Source organism: Sphaerodactylus townsendi, linkage group LG05 (assembly GCF_021028975.2).
Source record: "Sphaerodactylus townsendi isolate TG3544 linkage group LG05, MPM_Stown_v2.3, whole genome shotgun sequence".
Taxonomy (NCBI): Eukaryota; Metazoa; Chordata; class Lepidosauria; order Squamata; family Sphaerodactylidae; genus Sphaerodactylus; species Sphaerodactylus townsendi.
Window position 1 is genome coordinate 132,490,199 of NC_059429.1, and position 20,459 is coordinate 132,510,657.

The window sequence follows — 20,459 nt, forward strand, 5'->3', positions numbered from 1 at the left end:
TCACGGGCCTTTGATGGATTGCACTTATAAACTCTGACTGATTCTTAGATTCAAGTCTGGGCAAGTGGGCCACAAAACCTCGTATTGAAATAAACATGGTTAAGGTGTCGCTGGGTTTCTTGTTTTATCGAGCCGTTGCAGCCATCTTGGGTTTGCCAAACGTTGGCCTTTCCAGATGAGACGGGCAGCAAGCCCGTACTGCTTAAGCAGTGCTGTTGAAGGGACTCCTGTTATCGGTTGCCATAGCATCCGGCACCCCACAGCATTTTCCTCCCTTCCACGAGTACTTGGGCTGTTCAGATGAATGCCCAGCCATCTGCTAGTGGGACTTGCCTGCTCTCGGAGATGTCCCTTGATGTGCCTCTTTGGGTTGGGCTAATTCTCTGCCAGTCGGTGGCTCCCCTCATGCACTTTCATGCATGCCCCAGGGTCTATTCTCCTTTTTAGCTGTCTCAAAATACGCAGAGTATCAGCTGAGATATCATTGATCCCTAGTGCTTCAGAAACCCCTAAAGGACACGCACAAGGCACAGTATCAAGGTATGTTTGTGCTGGTTCAAAATGTAGGGGGAAAAGATGAAATAGGTGTACTACCTAGACTTTGTGAATCAGGGAGAGGTAATACCATTTCCTTAGAAAACACAATAACAATTCAGTGACGATTCAGTGGATATGAATTTCAACCCACATTTCCAAATTCCTGCTCCAACAAAGTACCCTTAAGCGTTTCCAGAAGGTGGGTCACCCCAGCCCTCAAGATCTCATTTTGTTTTGGAAGTAGGATCATAGAAATGGAAAGGGTCATAGAGGCCATCCAGCCCAACCCCCTGCTCAGTGCAGTATCATGCTGTGGTGGCGAACCTTTGGCACTCCAGATGTTATGGAGTACAATTCCCATCAGCCCCTGCCAGCATGGCCAATTGGCCATGCTGGCAGGGGCTGATGGGAATTGTACTCCATAACATCTGGAGTGCCAAAGGTTCGCCACCACGGGACTAGAGCATCCCTGGCAAGGGCTTGTGCACAGAGGTGGGATCCAGCAGGTTCTCACAGGTTCCTGAGAGTAGGTTACTAATTATTTGTGTGTGCTGAGAGGGGATCACTAATTGGTGATTTTGCCACGAGATTTTTGCCTTAGTTGCGCCCCTCCTCTCAGCAGTAGCGTGCAGAACTTGAAGCAGTCCAGCAGGAGGTGCACCGGGCGCGGCGCCCGCGCCTGCGCGGCACTCGCTTTCCCACCCAAGCGATCATGCCAGCTGCCCTGCCCTTGCCATAGCCCCACCCAGGAATGCCCCGCCCCTGGAATGCCCGGCCACGCCCCCATCGTGCCCCGCCCAGCCCCATTGGCGCTACGCCACAGTTTGAATCCCACCACCATGGGAACCTGTTACTAAAATTTTTGGATCCCACCACTGCTTGTGCAGCTACTGCTAGAAGAAGGAGAGGAGGAGGAGGAGTGTGATCACTGTGAATTCTTCTTCTTCTTCTTCTTCTTGGTATCCCACTTTGAGAGCCAGTAGAGTAGGAAAGGTAAGGTAAAATGCACTGCACTAGTTGGCCTGGTCTCCACAAGGGACACTGAAGGCCAAACGCAGGTTGTGAAGGTCATGCTGTTCTTGGTGGCAAAGAGGAAAGAGTCCTTCGCTTTTATGCTTTTAAGAACATAACTAGAGCCCCGCTAGATCAGACCAAAGGCCCATCATGGTCAGCCTTCCGTTCTCACAGCAGTCAACCAGCAGTCTCTAGGAAGCCCTCAAGCTGGATGACGGCCGCATCCTCCTCCTGCCTTTGCCGCCCCCTCCCCCCGGGCGTCTGCTATAAAGAGGCATACTGCCTCCGGCACTGGCAGGATATTGAGAGCCAGCAGGATACTGAGAGTGTAGTGGTTAAGAGCAGGTGCGCTCTAATCTGGAGAACCAGGTTTGGTTCCCTGCTCTGCCACTTGAGCTGTGGAGGTTTATCTGGTGAACTAGATTAACTTGTGCACTCCAACACACGCCAGCTGGGTGACCTTGGGCTAGTCACAGTTCTTTGGAGTTCTCTCAGCCCCACCTACCTCATAGGGTGTTTGTTGTGGTTTGGGGAGGGAGGAAAGGAGATTGTAAGTCCCTTTGAGTCTCCCTACAGGAGAGAAATGGGGGGTATAAATCCAAACTCTTCTTCTAGCCACGGACAGCCCTGTCTTCCATGAATCAGTCCACTCCCCTTTAAAGCCCTCCTAGTTGGCGGCCATCACCACAATCCGTGGCAACGTGTTCCACAATTTAACCGTACGTCGCATGCATTAAATACTTCGTTTTATGCCTTCATTCATTGCAGACGGAAGTCTGCTTCTGCAGGAGCGATACTTAGGCACACTAGGTTAAAACAGTACAGCTGTTTATTGTCGAAGGCTTTCACGGCGGGAATCACTGGGGTGCTGTGGTTTCCGGGCTGTATGGCCATGTTCAGTGATGCTCTGCGTTTGTAGGCATCTGTGGCTGGCATCTTCAGAGGATCTGAGATCCTCAGATCTCAGATCCTGAGATCTCAGATCCTCTGAAGATGCCAGCCCCAGATGCAGGCGAAACGTCAGGAGAGAATGCTGCTAGAACACGGCCATACAGCCCGGAAACCACACAGCACCCCGGTACAGCCGTTGCTGTTTCGGTGACATGAAATCTCTGCTCTACTTCTGTAACCTGCATTAATTTTGCCTTCTCTCCTCCGCACCTCCCCTTCCCAAGGTTCACAGCAAAGATAAAAAATACGTCTGTAAAGTGTGCAGCCGAGTGTTCATGTCGGCCGCCAGCGTGGGGATCAAGCACGGCTCCCGCCGCCATGGCATCTGCCTCGATTGTTCCGGCCAAGGGGGGGCCGGCCACTTGAACGCGAACGGGGAAGACGGCTTGCCGGATGAGTTGTACGGCGCAGACGGCCCCTACGCGGAAGACCCCGACGGCCTCAAAGGAGAAGGAGAGGAAGACACGGGGGACGATGAGGGCCTCAAGTGGAAAGACGATATTGAGATTTCGCAGGACGACTTGATCTTGGACGACGATAAAGACGGCGACGGCGACGACTCCCCGCCAGAGCATGAGAGCTCGGCGGAAAACGACAAGGACTTCACTTGGATTTCATAGTGACGCTTGTTTCTCTTGGCTCATTTGGGGTGAACCCGGGACTGGAGGAGCTTAGCCCACGGGGCCGCTGGCCCCAAGAAGCAAAAACGTCCTGTGTGTGGAGGATTTTATTTTTGAAGCAAACCAGTTCTCTATCTGCTCTAGCCAGAGCCTGTGTCGGTCAGCATTTCCCTCAATTGGTACCACTTTTCTCTGCCCTTTGCCCTTCCTGTGGTCTTGGGGGGAAATTGCCTTTGTTATTCTTTGGGAGCCAAATGGCAGGCAGAAGTCACGGAGATTCCTCCCTCGACTCTGTGCCCATTCTCTGCGTAGAAGGCAGGAGGAGACCTCAAAGAGTGATGTTTCCCAGGAGTAAACTAGGGCAGTGGTGGCGAACCTATGGCACGGGTGCCAGAGGTGGCACTCAGAGCCCTCTCTGTGGGCACACACAAACAGAGTCCTCCCCCCCACACACACACATCTAGGCTGGCCTGGGCCGCGGGGCTCGATTATTAGCATTAAACCTAAGACCTAATTTTGGGGAGGCAGTGTAGGTCACCCTGTTAAGCCCTGTTAAACCCCACTGATTTTCATGCGAAGAACTAAACCACGATCCTTGACCTGGGAGTAAGCTCGGTTGCTGGCACTGGGGCTTGCTTCTGAGTAAACCCTCCTAGGGTTGTGATTCACTTGTTGGAAGAGTTGCACGGTTGCTTCAAAGCAAAGCCACCGACTACCACCAAGCTTACTCCCGAGTAACGCACGCCTCGGAGTCAACTGTTTCTCTAAACTAAAACCTCAGTGTTCAGGTTAAATTGCCGTGTTGGCACTTTGCGATAAAGTGGGTTTTGGGTCGCAATTTGGGCACTCGGTCTCGAAAAGGTTCGCCATCACTGAACTAGGGTGTTAAACAGCCCCCAAACAAACTCCTCTGGTTGCAGTGATTATAACTGGAGTGAGCTCACTACTGACCCCTGTGGTCACAGGGTGTAATTACATGACGCACGGGGTCACGGGTGTGCAGTCAGATGTACATTTGGAAGGAAATGATCTTTAAAAGTGCTCATTCACTCGGCACTGTAGGGAGCGCTGGAAGGGGAGAGAGGGAACTTCCGGTTTCCCTCTCACCCCTCTTGCCAGTTAAAAGGCTGATGGGGGATTCTTCTTGTTCCTTTCCTCTGGCTCCACATGTCTCTCCTAGGGTCAAGCGAACGACCCTTTTTAAGTCTGTGCACGTCTGGGAGACTGGGCGCACCATCTTGACCCAGGCAGACGTCGGGTATATTGTGTGTTTACACCCACAGTTGTCACAGTCTGAGGGCGTTTTCCTACTTACATTCTGCCACGCGCTACTGTAGCCAAGTAGCGCGGGGTCCCCCGGCACTCCCCACTACAGGGGCGGCGACAACGCAGCCGCCCCGTCACTGCCGCCGTCGCGCCTCCTCAGCGCATGTCATTCCTGGCGCTCTTCAAAACGGCGCCTTTTGATGACCCCGCGTGGGGGAAGCCCGGGCACACGTCAGAAATGACGCGCGCTGAGAGTAGCGCACGACATAGGGGGCTCATGGTAAGTGGGGAAACGTTCTAAGGCTAAGTAGATCCCAGAGGCTGCTGTGGGGGTCCCAGCCCTTCTGGGCCCATTCAGTTAAGCTTGCTAGCGATCTGCTGCCTGCTGAGATCTTTCCTGATATGTTAAAGGACTAGTCTCTCCTCCTTCCCCCTGCCAATTATTAATAAAATACATTCATTTCATTCACAGCTGCGAGGGACTTGGTAGCAACCTTGCCCGTAGTAAAATAAAGCAGTCGGCGTGTTTGAGGACTTTCCCCTTCCTAGTGCAACTTTTTCAATAAGCCGACACCATCAAGTAGTTTTTTCCAGCCTTCAGAAGAACAAGGAGTTTCTCTTCGGGGAAGTCTTTAGATCAAAAAATCAATTTATCATATACGTCCCGCTTTGTCTTGACTGATATAAAGAGGCAGGGATATCTCTAATGCAAAAGTACCCCCTTGTGGCCAGGTCGCACAATTGCGTGTCTGTCCTTTTTCTCTGGGGCAGAGACATGTGCTGTCTCTGAACTGTGAGCAACCAAGATGCATTGGGGGAGGGCAGGGCTGGCGTGCATTAATTTGACATAGCTAAGCCCCTCAATTATGCTAGTCTCTGTTGGCCCAGCAGAATTGTGGGGCAAACCGCCCACGGCACACGACTTGGGGAGAATCAGAGCCGGCTGTTTCAAGAAGCGGTTTCCCCAGATGTCAGATCTTGGGCGGCACATCTGTCCCTTGAGGCACAATTGTAATGTGAGAGCTTCATGGGTACGGACATGTGCTAGAGCTATTACATTAATGCACCATAATTTGTAGCGAGCAAGGGGGGTGTTTTCCATCTCGGGCAGTGAGACTTGGGCCACCACCGTTGGGGAGAATCCTACCAAATCCCCAACCACTGTAATACCACTTCCTCCACTTGATGATTCCTCACTTCGGGTTTGGCGTGATAGCAGCTGCCAGGGGATGGCCCCATGTGGCTGTGCCCATAAATGTGGAGAACTAGCCGGCTGCCTTTCCCACAGAGTAGCTACCAAGTTTGACTGCCCCCCCCCCCCCTTGAATCCTGCAGCATCCATTGAGAAGTGTTAGGGATGTTGATTCTAGGAACATCTGGCGTACAGTTGGTGCCTCTTGCCTTTTCTAGGATGATCCTAAAACTGCCCTGTATGTTGTCTCTTGGATTCTCTTAAACAATATGCAAACAATTGTGTGTAACGTAAAATGATGAAAGCCAAGAAACGCGTCACACACTTATACGGAGGTTTGTCTTAAACAATGAAATATATAATATATGATTTCTTTTCAATAATTCAACAGTTCATGAAATATAAAGAAATAACATTCAAAAATAAGAAGACCATATCCATGGTTCAGCCAACTAAGAAATAGGTCTTTTTGGCACCCGGTAATATAATCACAAATTTTTTATATGTAGAAACCAAAGTTCATTGTCCAATTCATAGTCTTATTCATAAATTAAATCCACAGTAATAACTTATAGAGTTGATCAAAATAAGTCTCTCAAACGCCTCACGCGTTTCAAAGCGTTTTCGTTGATGTCTTCCTCAGGAGAAGAACAATTTCATTCATTTTATTTCGCACATTTCTTAACTGCCATATAGATTTTCTATAAAATATAGATGAATAATATTTTTAACATTTTGTTACATGCAACATAATTTTAACTAATTTCAGAGCATTTTTAAAAACCTCCGTATAAGTGTGTGACGCGTTTCTTGGCTTGCATCTTGGATTCTCTTGCCTGTGGGTGGGAAAATCTCACACTTGAGTGTTCTGTGCGGCGAAACAGGTTTCTGCGCTGAACGCTACATGTGTTCGGGATTCAAGTGTGACAGGAGGCGGTTTTTCAGAACCAGAGAGTCACATGTCAATAGCGTTAAAAAAGCAGCGATGCCAACAGTCTCCAGAGTGTAAACAAATGTTCATATTATTCCCACTAAGCCCTATTGCAGCATTCGCTTCAGTCCTGCATTGAAGTCTTTTTTTTTTAGAACAAGCCAGCTGGATCAGACCAGAGTCCATCTAGTCCAGCTCTCTGCTACTCACAGTGGCCCACCAGGTGCCTTTGGGAGCTCACCTGCAGGATGTGAAAGCAATGGCCTTCTGCGGCTGCTGCTGCTCCCGATCACCTGGTCTGCTAAGGCATTTGCAACCTCAGATCAAGGAGGATCAAGATTGGTAGCCATAGATCGACTTCTCCTCCATAAATCTGTCCAAGCCCTTTTTTAAAGCTATCCAGGTTCGTGGCCATCACCACCTCCTGTGGCAGTATATTCCAAACACCAATCACACGTTGCGTGAAGAAGTGTTTCCTTTTATTAGTCCTAATTCTTCCCCCCAGCATTTTCAATGGATGCCCCCTGGTTCTAGTATTGTGAGAAAGAGAGAGAAATTTCTCTCTGTCAACATTTTCTACCCCATGCATAATTTTATAGACTTCGATTATATCCCCCCTCAGACGTCTCCTCTCCAAACTAAAGAGTCCCAAACGCTGCAGCCTCTCCTCATAAGGAAGGTGCTCCAAGTCCCTCAATCATCCTCGTTGCCCTTCTCTGCACTTTTTCTATCTCTTCAATATCCTTTTTGAGATGTGGCGACCAGAACTGAACACAGGACTCCAAGTGCAGTCGCACCACTGCAGTCTTGGTAACTGCGCTAACATGAGGAACAGCGGTTATCACTGTGAAGGAAGGTGTATTAATTCCTCATCTAATTTCTGACTGTGGGTACTGGAGGAGCAAAACCCAGTCAACTCATTCTTAAGTGAAACCCAGGGTATCGCTGCCACGTAATCTTGCACTGTCTTTTAAAAATCTGCAGTGGGTATACATGCAGCTAAAGGGAGAAACATGCATTTAATATACCAAAAAACCTTTTTAAAACTGGTTTTGCTGCTCCAGGGATAGGGGCATAGTGGTGCTCGGCATAGTCACTGTCCAATAGGTGCCTGCAACCTCCGCACCAAACTGTACACCTGCCTTATTTTTGGCTCTGTTGTTCATTCTACTTGGTACTTCTTTTGTCCTGGAGGCATTACAAAAACGTGGCTTGTGCAAAATTGGCAGTAAAAGTGATAAGGAAAATAAATAAGCCACAGGGGGGGGGGGCAGAGGGGGGGCAGGAGAGAGAAACATGAACCTGTATTGTGACCACTGAAGGCTGTACAATACTTCTTGGGATTCTGTGAAGAGCCATCCGAGGAACCTGCGAGAGGCTGAATTCTCAAAGGATGGGTGATTTATTCTGTTGAAGGGGCCAGTGCCCTTCTCTTCTGAATGAACTTTTCCAAATCCTAGAAAGGTAGAGGCTATTGGGATACCAGCTAAACGACATTGGGGTTGTAGCCCTGGTCACGTCAAATTAAATCCGAAAGATGCTCAGTGCTTTGCTAAAAGATCACATCACTGTTTTAGGTTTTGCATCCTTTCTCTCCTGGCTTTATTTATCCCCAGAAGTATTCATCCCAATAAAAAGAATTGGGAGAACACACCACCCAGCTTTTTCACCCTTCTCATCCACAGGAGCAGCAGTGGCGTAGGAGGTTAAGAGCTCGTGTATCTAATCTGGAGGAACCGGGTTTGATTCCCGGCTCTGCCGCCTGAGCTGTGGAGGCTCATCTGGGGAATTCAGATTAGCCTGGGCACTCCCACACATGCCAGCTGGGTGACCTTGGGCTAGTCACAGCTTCTCGGAGCTCTCTCAGCCCCACCCACCTCACAGGGTGTTTGTTGTGAGGGGGGAAGGGCAAGGAGATTGTGAGCCCCTTTGAGTCTCCTGAGGGGAGAAAGGGGGGATATAAATCCCAAACTCTTCACACGTGGCATTTCCTTCCGGTCGCTGTTCCACCCCACGGGAGCATGTTCCACTTTTTTCTCAGAGCTCGTTTCCAGCAGGGCCGGATTGATCTGGACCCGTGCTGTTTGCTACTCAGAAGTCATTCCATGCTCCTTTTGGGGGGGGGGGGGGGGGGGCGGTACTGAATTAACCCCAACAAAGGCCTTACCCTGGGATGCCTCTAGTGTAGGCTAAAGCCTCCTTTTAAAAATGTATATATATGAACCATTGTTTTGTTTAGCCGGCAAAATCAAATCTTTCAGTAGCCTCTGCAGTTTGGGGTGTCCCAACTCATTTGCTGTAAGGGACAGATATGACATAAACACGATTTGGTCGGGTCAGGTGTTTGGTGGGGGGGCCGTCTCAGCTGGACCCAGAACAGCACGGGGTGTGTGTTTGGACTGGCAACTTTGCAGTGGGGTGGGGTGGCTGCTTGGGAGGGCTTATCAGGCCTGCAAGCCATCTGAGCTACTCCCCTTCCACCCACCCCCCGCCAGCTCTTAATCTGGGATCAGGAGCCCAGGGGGTTGGCTCGCAGCTGGCTCGCAGGCCTGATGAGCCCTCCCAAGGGGCCCCCCCCCCCCCCCCGGCCACATGTTTGACTCCCTTGCGGTAAAGAGAATAAAGGCTAGCCGGGGTGGGGGGATGATTTATCCCAATCTTCAGAAGGCTCTTCTTGCATTTCTCTTCTCCTTACAGGAGAGAAAATGGGGCAGAAATCCAAACTCCTCCTCCTCCTCCTCCTCCTCCTCCTCCTCCTCTTCTTCTTCTTCTTCTTCTTCTTCTTCTTCTTCTTCTTCTTCTTCTTCTTCTTCTTCTTCTTCTTCTTCCTCTTCTTCTTCCTCTTCTTCTTCCTCTTCTTCTTCTTCTTCTTCTTCTTCTTCTTCTTCTTCTTCTTCTTCTTCTTCTTCTTCTTCGTTCTCCCTTCCCCCCTTGTCACCTGACACTTGGGTGCCTGATATAGGAAAGTGTAAATCACATTTGCCTCAGTCAGCAAAACTCTGCCAGACACCCTGGGGGGGGGGGGGCGCAAGTAGTTCACCAATACAATCCCCAAAACTGCAGCTCATTTTTAACCGCTGTTGATTTTTAGGAACAAGGAAGTTAGAATCGGAGTCTGTTAGCGACGTGGTCTCGGCGACTCGCAGGGAAGCCTGTTTTATGCGGCTCTCCCCCCCCCCCCCCTGTTTTTACAATCACTGACTTAAAAAAAAACACATGAAGCTGCCTTATCATCTTGTCCTGGGCTGTTTTTTGTTGCTGGAAACTCTCCAGGGAGGCCAAAGGTGGTTTTTTTGATGGAGGGGAGGGGTCCCAAGATTTAACTGGGGAGGGGGTCTCAACAGCTTTGCTGCAGAACCGCATCATCTTCCTGTTTCAGTGGCTAGATGAGTTTTTTTTTTAAAAAAAAACTTTAAAATCAGGGATTTATGTCATTATAGGGTTTACTTCAAACATCCTTTTTTTAGTTTGACAAAAAGTCTCAATGACGAAAACAATCTGATGCGTTTATAGCTGTCAAAAATGCCCTTCGAGAGGGAGAGTGGGGTAATGGTTAGAGTGATAAGGCCTTAAGGAGCAGCAGTGGCGTAGGAGGTTAAGAGCTCGTGTATCTAATCTGGAGGAAACGGGTTTGATTCCCAGCTCTGCTGCTTGAGTTGTGGAGGCTTGTCTGGGGGATTCAGATTAGCCTGTGCACTCCCACACATGCCAGCTGGGTGACCTTGGGCTAGTCACAGCTTCTTGGAGCTCTCTCAGCCCCACCCACCTCACAGGGTGTTTGTTGTGAGGGGGGAAGGGCAAGGAGATTGTCAGCCCCTTTGAGTCTCCTGCAGGAGAAAAAGGGGGGATATAAATCCAAACTCCTCCTCCTCCTCCTCCTCCTCCTCTTCTTCTTCTTCTTCTTCTTCCTGCTTTAGGAGAGCTCCTGGAATCACAACTGATCTCCAGATTACACAGATCAGTTCCCGTGGGGGAAACAGCTGCTTCGGAGGGTGAACTCTATGGCTATAGACCCTGCTTGAAATCCTTGCCCTCCCCAGATTCCACCCCCCCCCAAAAAAAATCTCCAGGGATTTCCCATCCCAGAGTTGGCAACCCCAGCCGCCGTGTACTGTCAGACCCTTGAAGAGTTTCTAGCTCAGCACTGTTCTAGCTGACCAGGAGCAGATCTCCAGACCTTGGGCAAAGAAAGGCCCCTTTTCCCCATACCTGGGACTGCACATGGGACACGCGTGGCAGGCAGATTCTCTACCCTCCTGCCAGTCCCCACCACCAGCAGCCTGCAGCTTTTCTCTCCATCCACGTTCAAGCAAATCTTAGCCAATATTCCCTTCATGCATCCATGCTCAGGAGACCACAGAAGCTGTTGCCATTTTCCCCATCTTTCAGGCTATCTATTTGTCCAAATCTCATGTACCAGGAGGAGAAATCTGTGCGGGCCGGTGATTCCGCACACCTCCCCGCAAGGCTGTCGTGCAAGCGCTACTAAAATAAGAATCACGGCGAGCGAGCTCCGGGCTCGATCGCAGGACTCTGCGTCGTTTGGATTCGTAACTCAGGCAAAACTCAGCCGCCGCTCGGGCTGGTCGCTGTTTTTCAGGCTTCCAAAATTGCACATCTTCCTTATTTAAAAAAAAGAAAGTTTAAAAAAAAACACACAAAAAAACTGGAATAACTTTTCTGCAATATTATTAAAGGTGATCTTCCTCTAGGTTCATTCTGTGACGTGTGACTTTTAAGCCATACTTGGTGGGTTTTTTTAAAAAAAAAACTTAGATTCTCTCGTGTGATTTTGGATTTCTTCCATTTTTTTAAAAAAGGATTCCTTCATAGTAAGGGTGCTGTGCGCGCGCGCATGTGTGAGTCTGTACTTTCACAAATATATATATATATTTATTTTTCAACGTGCTTTTAAACCTGTCTGTTACGGAGACTGAGGCCGACAAACAAAAAAAAAGACAGCGTTTAAACATTGTTATTATTATTATTATTTTGCTGGAAATATTCTATATTATACTGACTTTATATATTATAAACCTGTGTTTGTATCGATTATGTTTAATATTGGGGCCGGGGTGGGGTGGGGGGGCTTGCAGGGAGATTTTACTAGCCAGTTGGGGAAACGACTGTGTGTTCTATTGATTTTTTCGTTCTGTCATTGTCCTACAGGTAACTCTGCCTTTTTCTACATGATTTTACAATCCCTTCTCTGTCTACACAGGCCAGAGGTCTTCCCTATTCGTTTCTATTCCCCTTTGTCGAAGGTCTAGCATACGCCTATTTGCAAAAAGAAAACACACACACACACACCCCACAACCTGTTTCAATAAATGGGGATATTGCTGCTATAATCCGCTGCTCCTTCGCTGTTTTTGATATTTAAACCTTAGTGGGTTGCGGGTGGCTGTACAGACGTTTAATATCTATATGAAACGGCCGGGTGAGGTTAGCGGGGGCTTGGAGTTGGGTACCATTTGTATGCTGATGACACCCGGGCAGTGAGGTGTAGTGGTTAAGAGCAGGTGCGCTCTAATCTGGAGAATCCTGTAAAGAGACTCAAAGGAGCTTACAGGAGATTAAGAGCTCGTGTATCTAATCTGGAGGAACCGGGTTTGATTACGTGCTCTGCCACTTGAGCTGCGGAGGCTTATCTGGTGAACAAGATTACCTTGTGCACTCCAACACACGCCAGCTGGGTGACCTTGGGCTGGTCACAGTTCTTCGGAGCTCTGTCAACCCCACCCACCTCACAGGGTGTTTGTTGTGGGGGAGGGAAGAAGAGAAGAAGAGTTTTGGATTTATATCCCCCCTTTCTCTCCTGCAGGAGACTCAAAGGGGCTGACAATCTCCTTGCCCTTTCCCCCTCACAACAAACACCCTGTGAGGTAGGTGGGGCTGAGAGAGCTCCGAAGAGCTGTGACTAGCCCAAGGTCACCCAGCTGGCGTGTGTTGGGAGTGCACAGGCTAATCTGAATTCCCCAGAGAAGCCTCCACAGCTCAGGCGGCAGAGCTGGGAATCAAACCTGGTTCCTCCAGATTAGATACACGAGCTCTTAACCTCCTGTAAGCTCCTTTGAGTCTCTTTACAGGAGAGAAAGGGGGGATATAAATCCAAACTCCTCTTCCTCCCCCTCTTCTTCCATCTGAGTCGGGTGAGGCCCTTTGTGACCAATACACTGAAGTTGAATCCAGATAAGACAGAAGTGCTGTATGTACTGGAACCCCGAGTCCAGGAGATCACGGGGTACCTGGTGTTGGATGGGGAGGTGTAGCTTTGGAGGATCAAGTGCGAGATCTGGATGTGCTCTTGGATTCAGCCCTGTCCTTTGACTTACAGGTGGCGCAGGTGTGCTTACCAGCAGCTCAAAATCTACTTGTACAACCTTGTAGGGATGAGGAAAAGATGTCTTGACTCTGCCTGACCCGATAAGAGGCTGGGTCTAGTCTAGAGATCAGCTTTTCAAACGAGGTGCGTTTTCCACCCCTGGCTTGCGGTTCAGCCATCGGTTCCCCGAACAATCGGCGAGCAAAATAAAGATCAGGTCTTGTTGGATCAAACTAAACCCCTGGCGATGGAAGGTGGCACTGGAACCAGGCCCAGAGGAGACGTCCCATCTCAAATAACCCCCTCCTCACGATTAAAAACAAACCAGCACTTCTTTCGCTTTGAACCCACAAAGACAAAAAAAAAAAAAAACCCTGAGCATTTTCTTGAAAAAAAGTTTTTTTTTCTGAATGTATGAGAAAGCCTCTCAATTAGATTGGCACGCTTACTCTGAGACAAAAGGACTCCTTAGCACAGCACACCTACACACACACACAAACACGCGGCCAGTACAAGCAACATCTCCAAACCTAAGAACATAAGAACGAGCCTGCTGGATCAGACCAGAGTCCATCTAGTCCAGCTCTCTGCTACTCGCAGTGGCCCACCTGGTGCCTTTGGGAGCTCACGTGCAGGTTGTGAAAGCAATGGCCTTCTGCTGCTGCTGCTGCTCCCGAGCACCTGGTCTGCTAAGGCATTTGCAATCTCAGATCAAGGAGGATCAAGATTGGTAGCCATAGATTGACTTCTCCTCCATCAATCTGTCCAAGCCCTTTTTAAAGCTATCCAGGTGAGTGGCCATCACCACCTCCTGTGGCAGCATGTTCCAAACACCAATCACACGTTGCGTGAAGAAGTGTTTCCTTTTATTAGTCCTAATTCTTCCCCCCAACATCTTCAATGTATGCCCCCTGGTTCGAGTATTGTGAGAAAGAGAGAAAAATTTCTCTCTGTCAACATTTTCCACCCCGTTCATAATTTTATAGACTTCAATCATATCCCCCCTCAGACGTCTCCTCTCCAAACTAAAGAGTTCCAAACGCTGCAGCCTCTCCTCATAAGGAAGGTGCTCCAGTCCCTCAATCATCCTTGTTGCCCTTCTCTGCACTTTTTCTATCTCTTCGATATCCTTTTTGAGATGTGGCGACCAGAATTAAACACAGTACTCCAAGTGGGGTCCTGTACTCATCAACCTGTACACATCCTGGAAAAAGTTTCTCCCTCCTTCAAAGGGGCTACCAGGGTCTTTGAACAGCCTGAGTCACAAGACAAGACAGTATTCTAGCTTTTACCCCCCAGTGTTAATTTCTTCCCAATTGTGTCCACACACATGCAAAACAACAACACCACAACCAAAATCCCAGTCTGGTGGCGTTCCCTTTTGAGAGTGCCCGAAAAGTGTCCTTTTGCCGCAGTGGCATTAACTCAGGAATGTCCGTTGCTATGTTTCTACAATATATTTTAAAAGATGGGTCTTGCTAAAAGAGGCTGAGTTTCCCATTTGTCATTGGGGGGGGGGGGATATTCCAGGTGTAGAACAGGAATATAGCCCCATGAGGACCCAGGGACTAAATTGAGAAGCTGGTGCACCCACCAAATTACACTCAAGGAGGGGAAACATTTTGCCCACCGATTTCAACACTAGGGAAAGTCAGTCGTTTGGCCAGATATATCCCATGCTTCAATCCACACCCAAATGCACTCTCGATAACTTGACCACCGGCCCCAGCTTTAGTTTGGAGGCTTATCCAAAGGGAGTGGAGGCAGAGATTTGTGCAGAAAACAAGATTGTAGCTTCCCACTGTCTAGGAAATATGATCTACAGTCTAACAGCGGTGGCGTAGGAGGTTAAGAGCTCGTGTATCTAATCTGGAGGAACCGGGTTTGATTCCCAGCTCTGCCGCCTGAGCTGTGGAGGCTTATCTGGGGAATTCAGATTAGCCTGTGCACTCCCACACACGCCAGCTGGGTGACCTTGGGCTAGTCACGGCTTCTCGGAGCTCTCTCAGCCCCACCCACCTCACAGGGTGTTTGTTGTGAGGGGGGAAGGGCAAGGAGATTGTAAGCCCCTTTGAGTCTTCTGCAGGAGAGAAAGGGGGGATATAAATCCAAACTCTTCTTCTTCTAACAGCACATGGAAATGGATTCTAACGCGCCTGGAATTCACAGCCTGGAATGGGTGCTGTCTGAGCTTTCCACAAAGATGCGACCAACTTTGAAACCGCTGTAAATCCGTTGAAAAGTGAGGAATAAGTATCATTGTACCCCAACAAATGCCTGACTGTTACTCTTGGCAACGTATAAAAACAAAAATGTAATTTAAGCACAAGGCCCATTGACAAGACAGCCTCTACGCCAGGAAGATGGTTTTGGAGAGTGGCCACGCTGGCTGGGGTTGATGGGAATCGTAGTCCACGAACATCTGGAGGGCAAGAGTGGGCACCCCTGCCCTCGGAGAAAGAAGAAATGGGAAACCACCCCTCGCCCAGCCAAAAGCACCAGAATGAGAATTTTCAGGGAACGCAGCGGGAGAGTTCCAAAAACTGGCAGGCTGATTGTACACTCTCTTCTCCCGGCTCCGCATCCTCGAGCCAAAACGTTCTTGGTCAGCAAGAAGAGAGGACGATTATGGCTCTGATCCCTCTCAGCAAACCACATCTGGCAATTAAAGTGCAGTGTTGGCCAACCCCTGATCCCTCTACAAGTCTTTTAAAAGCTAATCCACACTAACTGCAGATTGTGTTGGCAATTCCAAAGCGGTACAGCAGAGTGCAGATGAAAAATAACCAATTTTTTTAAAACGACTCCTTGCACAGCTAGTGTAGCACATCAGGGAAAACAGGCCCAGCCGAGCTTGTTTTCTACATGCAGGGAATCTCTTCGTTAAATACCAGGGAGCACTTTAAAGGACTCCGCTTACCATCTCTAACACCACCTCACTGTATTGTCTCTTCCTCACGTGTAAATTTTGCCTTCAAGTGAAATATCTGTGGTGAATGGCTACCAACATACTCATCAAATATCGGTATCAATCGGCACCAAAATGCGATTCTCATCATTCAAAACTGAATGGCCAAAAAAAGAATAATATTTTCAAGGATTCCCAAAATTTAATGGGGCATTTTCCAACTGCAACTGTCAAGGGTACCTAACTATCAGACATTTCTGATGGAATCAAGTGAATTTGTCCCTATGAAACACCCCAGATCTGCTTAAAGTGACTGCTTAAAGAGCAGCAGTGGCATAGGAGGTTAAGAGCAGGTGCACTCTAATCTGGAGGAACCAGGTTTGATTCCCAGCTCTGCCGCCTGAGCTGTGGAGGCTTTTCTGGGGAATTCAGACTAGCCTTTGCACTCCCACACACGCCAGCTGGGTGACCTTGGGCTAGTCACAGTTCTTCAGAGCTCTCTCAGCCCCACCCACCTCACAGGGTGTTTGTTGTGAGGGGGGGAAGGGCAAGGAGACTGTCAGCCCCTTTGAGTCTCCTGCAGGAGAGAAAAGGGGGATATAAATCCAAACTCTTCTTCTTCTTCCTCTTCTTCAGTGCAAAATCTGCGGAATTCAGATTAGCCTGTGCACTCCCACGCACGCCAGCTGGGTGACCTTGGGCTAGTCACAGTTCTTCAGAGCTCTCTCAGCCCCACCTACCTCACAGAGTGTTTGTTGTGAGGGGGGAAGGGCAAGGAGACTGTCAGCCCCTTTGAGTCTCCTGCAGGAGAGAAAGGGGGGGATATACATCCAAACTCCTCCTCTTAATTTGACAAGCTGGAACAGGTCCAGAGGGCAACCAAAATGGTAAAAGTTCCGGAATCCATGCCTTACAAGGAGAGACTTAGGGAGCTGGGGACGTTTATTTGGCGAAGAGAAGGTTGAGAGGTGACATAATCGCCATGTTTAGGTATCTGGAGGGATGTCATGTTGGCGAGGGAGCAAGCTTGCTTTCTGCTGCTCCAGAGACTAGGACCAGGAGTCATGGGTTCAAGGTGAAGGAAAAGAGATTCCACCTAAACATCAGAAAAAACTTCTTGACGGTCAGCGCTGTTCAACAGTGGAATGCACTACCTCAGAGTGTGGTGGAGTCTCCTTTGGAGGTTTTTAAACAGAGGCTGGATGGCCATCTGTCAGGAGTGCTTGGATTGTGCGTTCCTGCATTGCAGGGGATTGGACTGGATGGCCCTTGGGGTCCCTTCCAACTCCACGATTCTATGATTTAACACTCTTCAGCCTGGCTGACTTAAGAACTGGCAGGTTAGTCATGTCTGTCGCTCTGATACAAAAGGCCTATTGCTTCTGTCGCTGACCTGCCGTCCTTTTTACGAGTGCCGACAAATCAGAACGTGTGTGATGCTAACCCAGAGAAAAGCCCACCTGCTGAACTGAGCTTGGCAATTGTTGTTTTGGTTCTTTAAACCAAGTTCACGCCAACTTTGATTTTTGGTACAAAAGACTCGTCAGACAATTCGCACTTACAGCGAAACTTCAGACGTTTCCGTTGGACCATGCCAAGTTTCAGCGTCCGAGGAATCTTCCTGCGTGCGTCGGCAAAAATCCACCGGCTTGCCCAATATTTAACTGTGCAACGTAGTCGAAGGCTCTCGTGGAGGGAATCAACTGGGTGTCGCGGGGTTTCTGCGCTACGTGGCTGTGGTCTGGTAGTTTTTGCTCCTGACTTTTCGCCCACCTCACCCTCCCCACCACCCGTGAGGCGGACAAAATATGCACCCCGCTGTACAATCGCTCCACACTGTGCTATGCGGAGAAACACATCTCGCTGTAACAAGTCTCCGAAGATGCCAGCCATAGATGCGGGCAAACCGGTAGGAGCAAAAACTAGCAGACCGCGGCCATGCAGCCCGGAACACCCACAACAGCCGATTTAATGTACCTACTCGGCCTCTGCGCTCAGCAGAGGACAATCTGCTGGTGGTCCCCGGCCCCTCAATGATGCGGCTGGCCTCCACACGGGCCAGGACTTTTACAGCACTGGCCCCGGCCTGGTGGAACACCCTTCCTCCAACTGTCCGGGCCCTGCTTTGGACCTCGGTGAGGATTCCGCCCAGGGCCTGCTCAAGACCCGTGTTGTTCCACCCGAGGCGCTGGAGTGCCAGCGGCTGATGCTGCAATTGCCCCTCACTGCTCTTTGCCACTGGCGGCTGTTACCTCAGAGCCCCCTCATGATTGAGGGGCCTGCCGTCCCCAACCTTCTTGCAGGGTAAGAGTTTTGGTAGGGGGGGTTTTGGACGCCTCTTATTTATTAATTGTTATCCGCTGTTTTTTATGAATTTTTAAGATGTTTCATTGATGATTAATAGGATGGAGCCTATGTATTGTATTGTGTATGATTTGCTCCTGTCTAATGTTTTTTGAATTACCGTATATACTCATGTACAAGTTGAATTTTCCAGCACATTTTTAATGCTGAAAAAGCTCCCCTCGACTTATATGCGGGTCATTAAAAATTTTGTTTTTACTTTGCTGGCCAGCAGGGGGCACAATTTTTATGCTAGTGGCACCAAAATTTCAGGGTACCCTCAGAAGACACTCCTGATGATATCGAAACTAAGGATTTGGTTTAGGGGTCCAAAGTTATGGACCCCCCAAAGGGAAGAATGCCCCCATTCCCCATTGTGTTTTTTTTTCCAATGGGAGCTATTAATAGATGGGGCTACCCTTTTTGAGGGTCCATAACTTTGGACCCTCTAAGACAAACTTCCTGCCAAACCCTGCTTCTGGTCCTCATCAGGAGAGTCTCTTCAATGAGGGTTTGGTAGAAGTTTGGAGTCAGGGGATTCCAAAGTTGTATTGACCCCCAAAGGGGTGCCCCATCCCCATTGTTTACAATGGGAAGCCCTAATAGTAGATCTTCCATTTCTGATAATATCCTCCTCTTAAAATCTAAGTTGGAGTTACATTTGGACATACACAGATGATGATGAGGAATCCAGTTTTGAAGGATTTTAACTCTTGTATTGTTTTAGCTTGGTTGCTGGATTGAGGCTAAAGGTTTTTGTACTTTTAAAGTTATTATTTGATACCATATTGTTCTTGTTGGCCTCTTTTCCACTTACCGAGCCAGTTTACTGTTTTTCTTTGAAATAAATATTCAAAAACATTTAACCTACTGATGCCTCAATTGATGTAATGTTATTGGTATCTATTTTTAAAATTTACCAGCAGCTGCTGCATTTCCCACCCTCGACTTATACGCGAGTCAATAAGTTTTCCCAGTTTTTTGTGGTAAAATTAGGTGCCTCGACTTATATGCTGAGATCGACTTATACTACGAGTATATCACGGTGTATATGTTGTTCACCTTCCCAGACCTTAGGGGATGGTAAATTATAGAAAGAATGAAGATGTAAATAAAATAAATAAAAAATATTTTTGGCAATGCTGAAGTCAAGTCCCTTGCCCCATAAACCACCCAAGCAACTGGTCGGCCAGCCCAACGAAGCCGGCCACGCTTCACCCGTGGGGTGTGATTTGCTCCTTGCCCTCAGGGTTCGGGAAGTAAACGGCACCACCCATTCCACGTCCACCCCGCCGCCTGTTAGAGCCAAGGCAGCAGAAAGGGACCGGCCTACCTTGTCTGGGGCAACAACGCCCCTGGAATCGGCGCTACTTTTTTTTTATCAGACTGCAAAATTTGGCTCTGCGAATCAGCAAACATTCCCTGAACTTTTTTTTTAAAAAAAAGGTAACCGCACACTCGTTAAGTACCCAACTTAATAAACGTTTTATTGTGTAGCGGAAAAAAAATGAAGCTGCCAACTTTTCAACTGGTACCCGCGCCAGCGTTTTTAAACAGCCACGTATTCTGCAAGAGACAACGGCAGGCACCACAGCTTCCAGTTGGCAACCCTAGAATGAGTTTTGGCTTCCATTCAGTTTCTCACCAAAGACAGTTTAGAGTCAGACTCTTAAGGAAAGTCAAGATCCACGTAATACAGTGAACAGGTTTCGAGGACAAGGGGAAGAGCAGAAGAAACCACAATCCTGATTCTCCACTTCAGGCTTATTCCCGTGCGGAGGCTCGAAGTCTTCAACTGGGCTCGATTCGGGAGGGAGGAAGCGCCCTGCACTTCCCCGGCTATTCTACCTCCCGCCACAAGGCGGCAGTCTGTTTAAAAAGGGATAGCCCAGGCACGCAATCAACAGCCTCACTGGACTGTACCACTTCACACTGATGTGCATCTGCGTGTGCGCGTGGCGGGACATTCCCCCGTTTCAGAAAATAAACACTTCCGGAAGATGCTACCCTAGCCTCGCCCGTTATGCAAAGTTTCGGGCGACGTGGGGAAAGCACAGACAAATCCCGACCCGCGCTACGCACAAACAAATGCTCGTGTTTGTTCTGTGCGTGCTTTTTGGATCAGGCAGCCCAGTTCTATTTACTGCTATTTCTCACTGGGATCGTAACCTTCGCCTCGCCTTGTTGGGCTCGCCAGGTTTCCAAACATTTCGACCAAACTCCAAACTCCTGTGCCAAATTCAAAGGGGTGTGGTTTTTCGGGGGGCGCGTGTGCTTTCTTTAAACAACACGAATCTTCTGAAACTCACACAAAGTTGCTCACGGGACGAAGCTAATATTTACTCAGAATTAAACCCCCCCACCCGCTGCCG

General features: G+C 48.8%; 1 protein-coding gene across 1 annotated transcript in view; it reads left to right on the forward strand.

Annotated features, from left to right (window-relative positions):
* ZBTB46 (zinc finger and BTB domain containing 46) overlaps nucleotides 1–3,596 on the forward strand; it is an 89,969-nt gene extending 86,373 nt beyond the window's left edge. Inside the window, exon 5 of the mRNA XM_048498163.1 lies at nucleotides 2,727–3,596. Within this exon, the coding sequence (XP_048354120.1) occupies nucleotides 2,727–3,122 (396 nt within the window). The 3' untranslated portion in view covers nucleotides 3,123–3,596. The remainder of the gene's footprint in view (nucleotides 1–2,726) is intronic.
* Nucleotides 3,597–20,459: the final 16,863 nt, after the last annotated feature.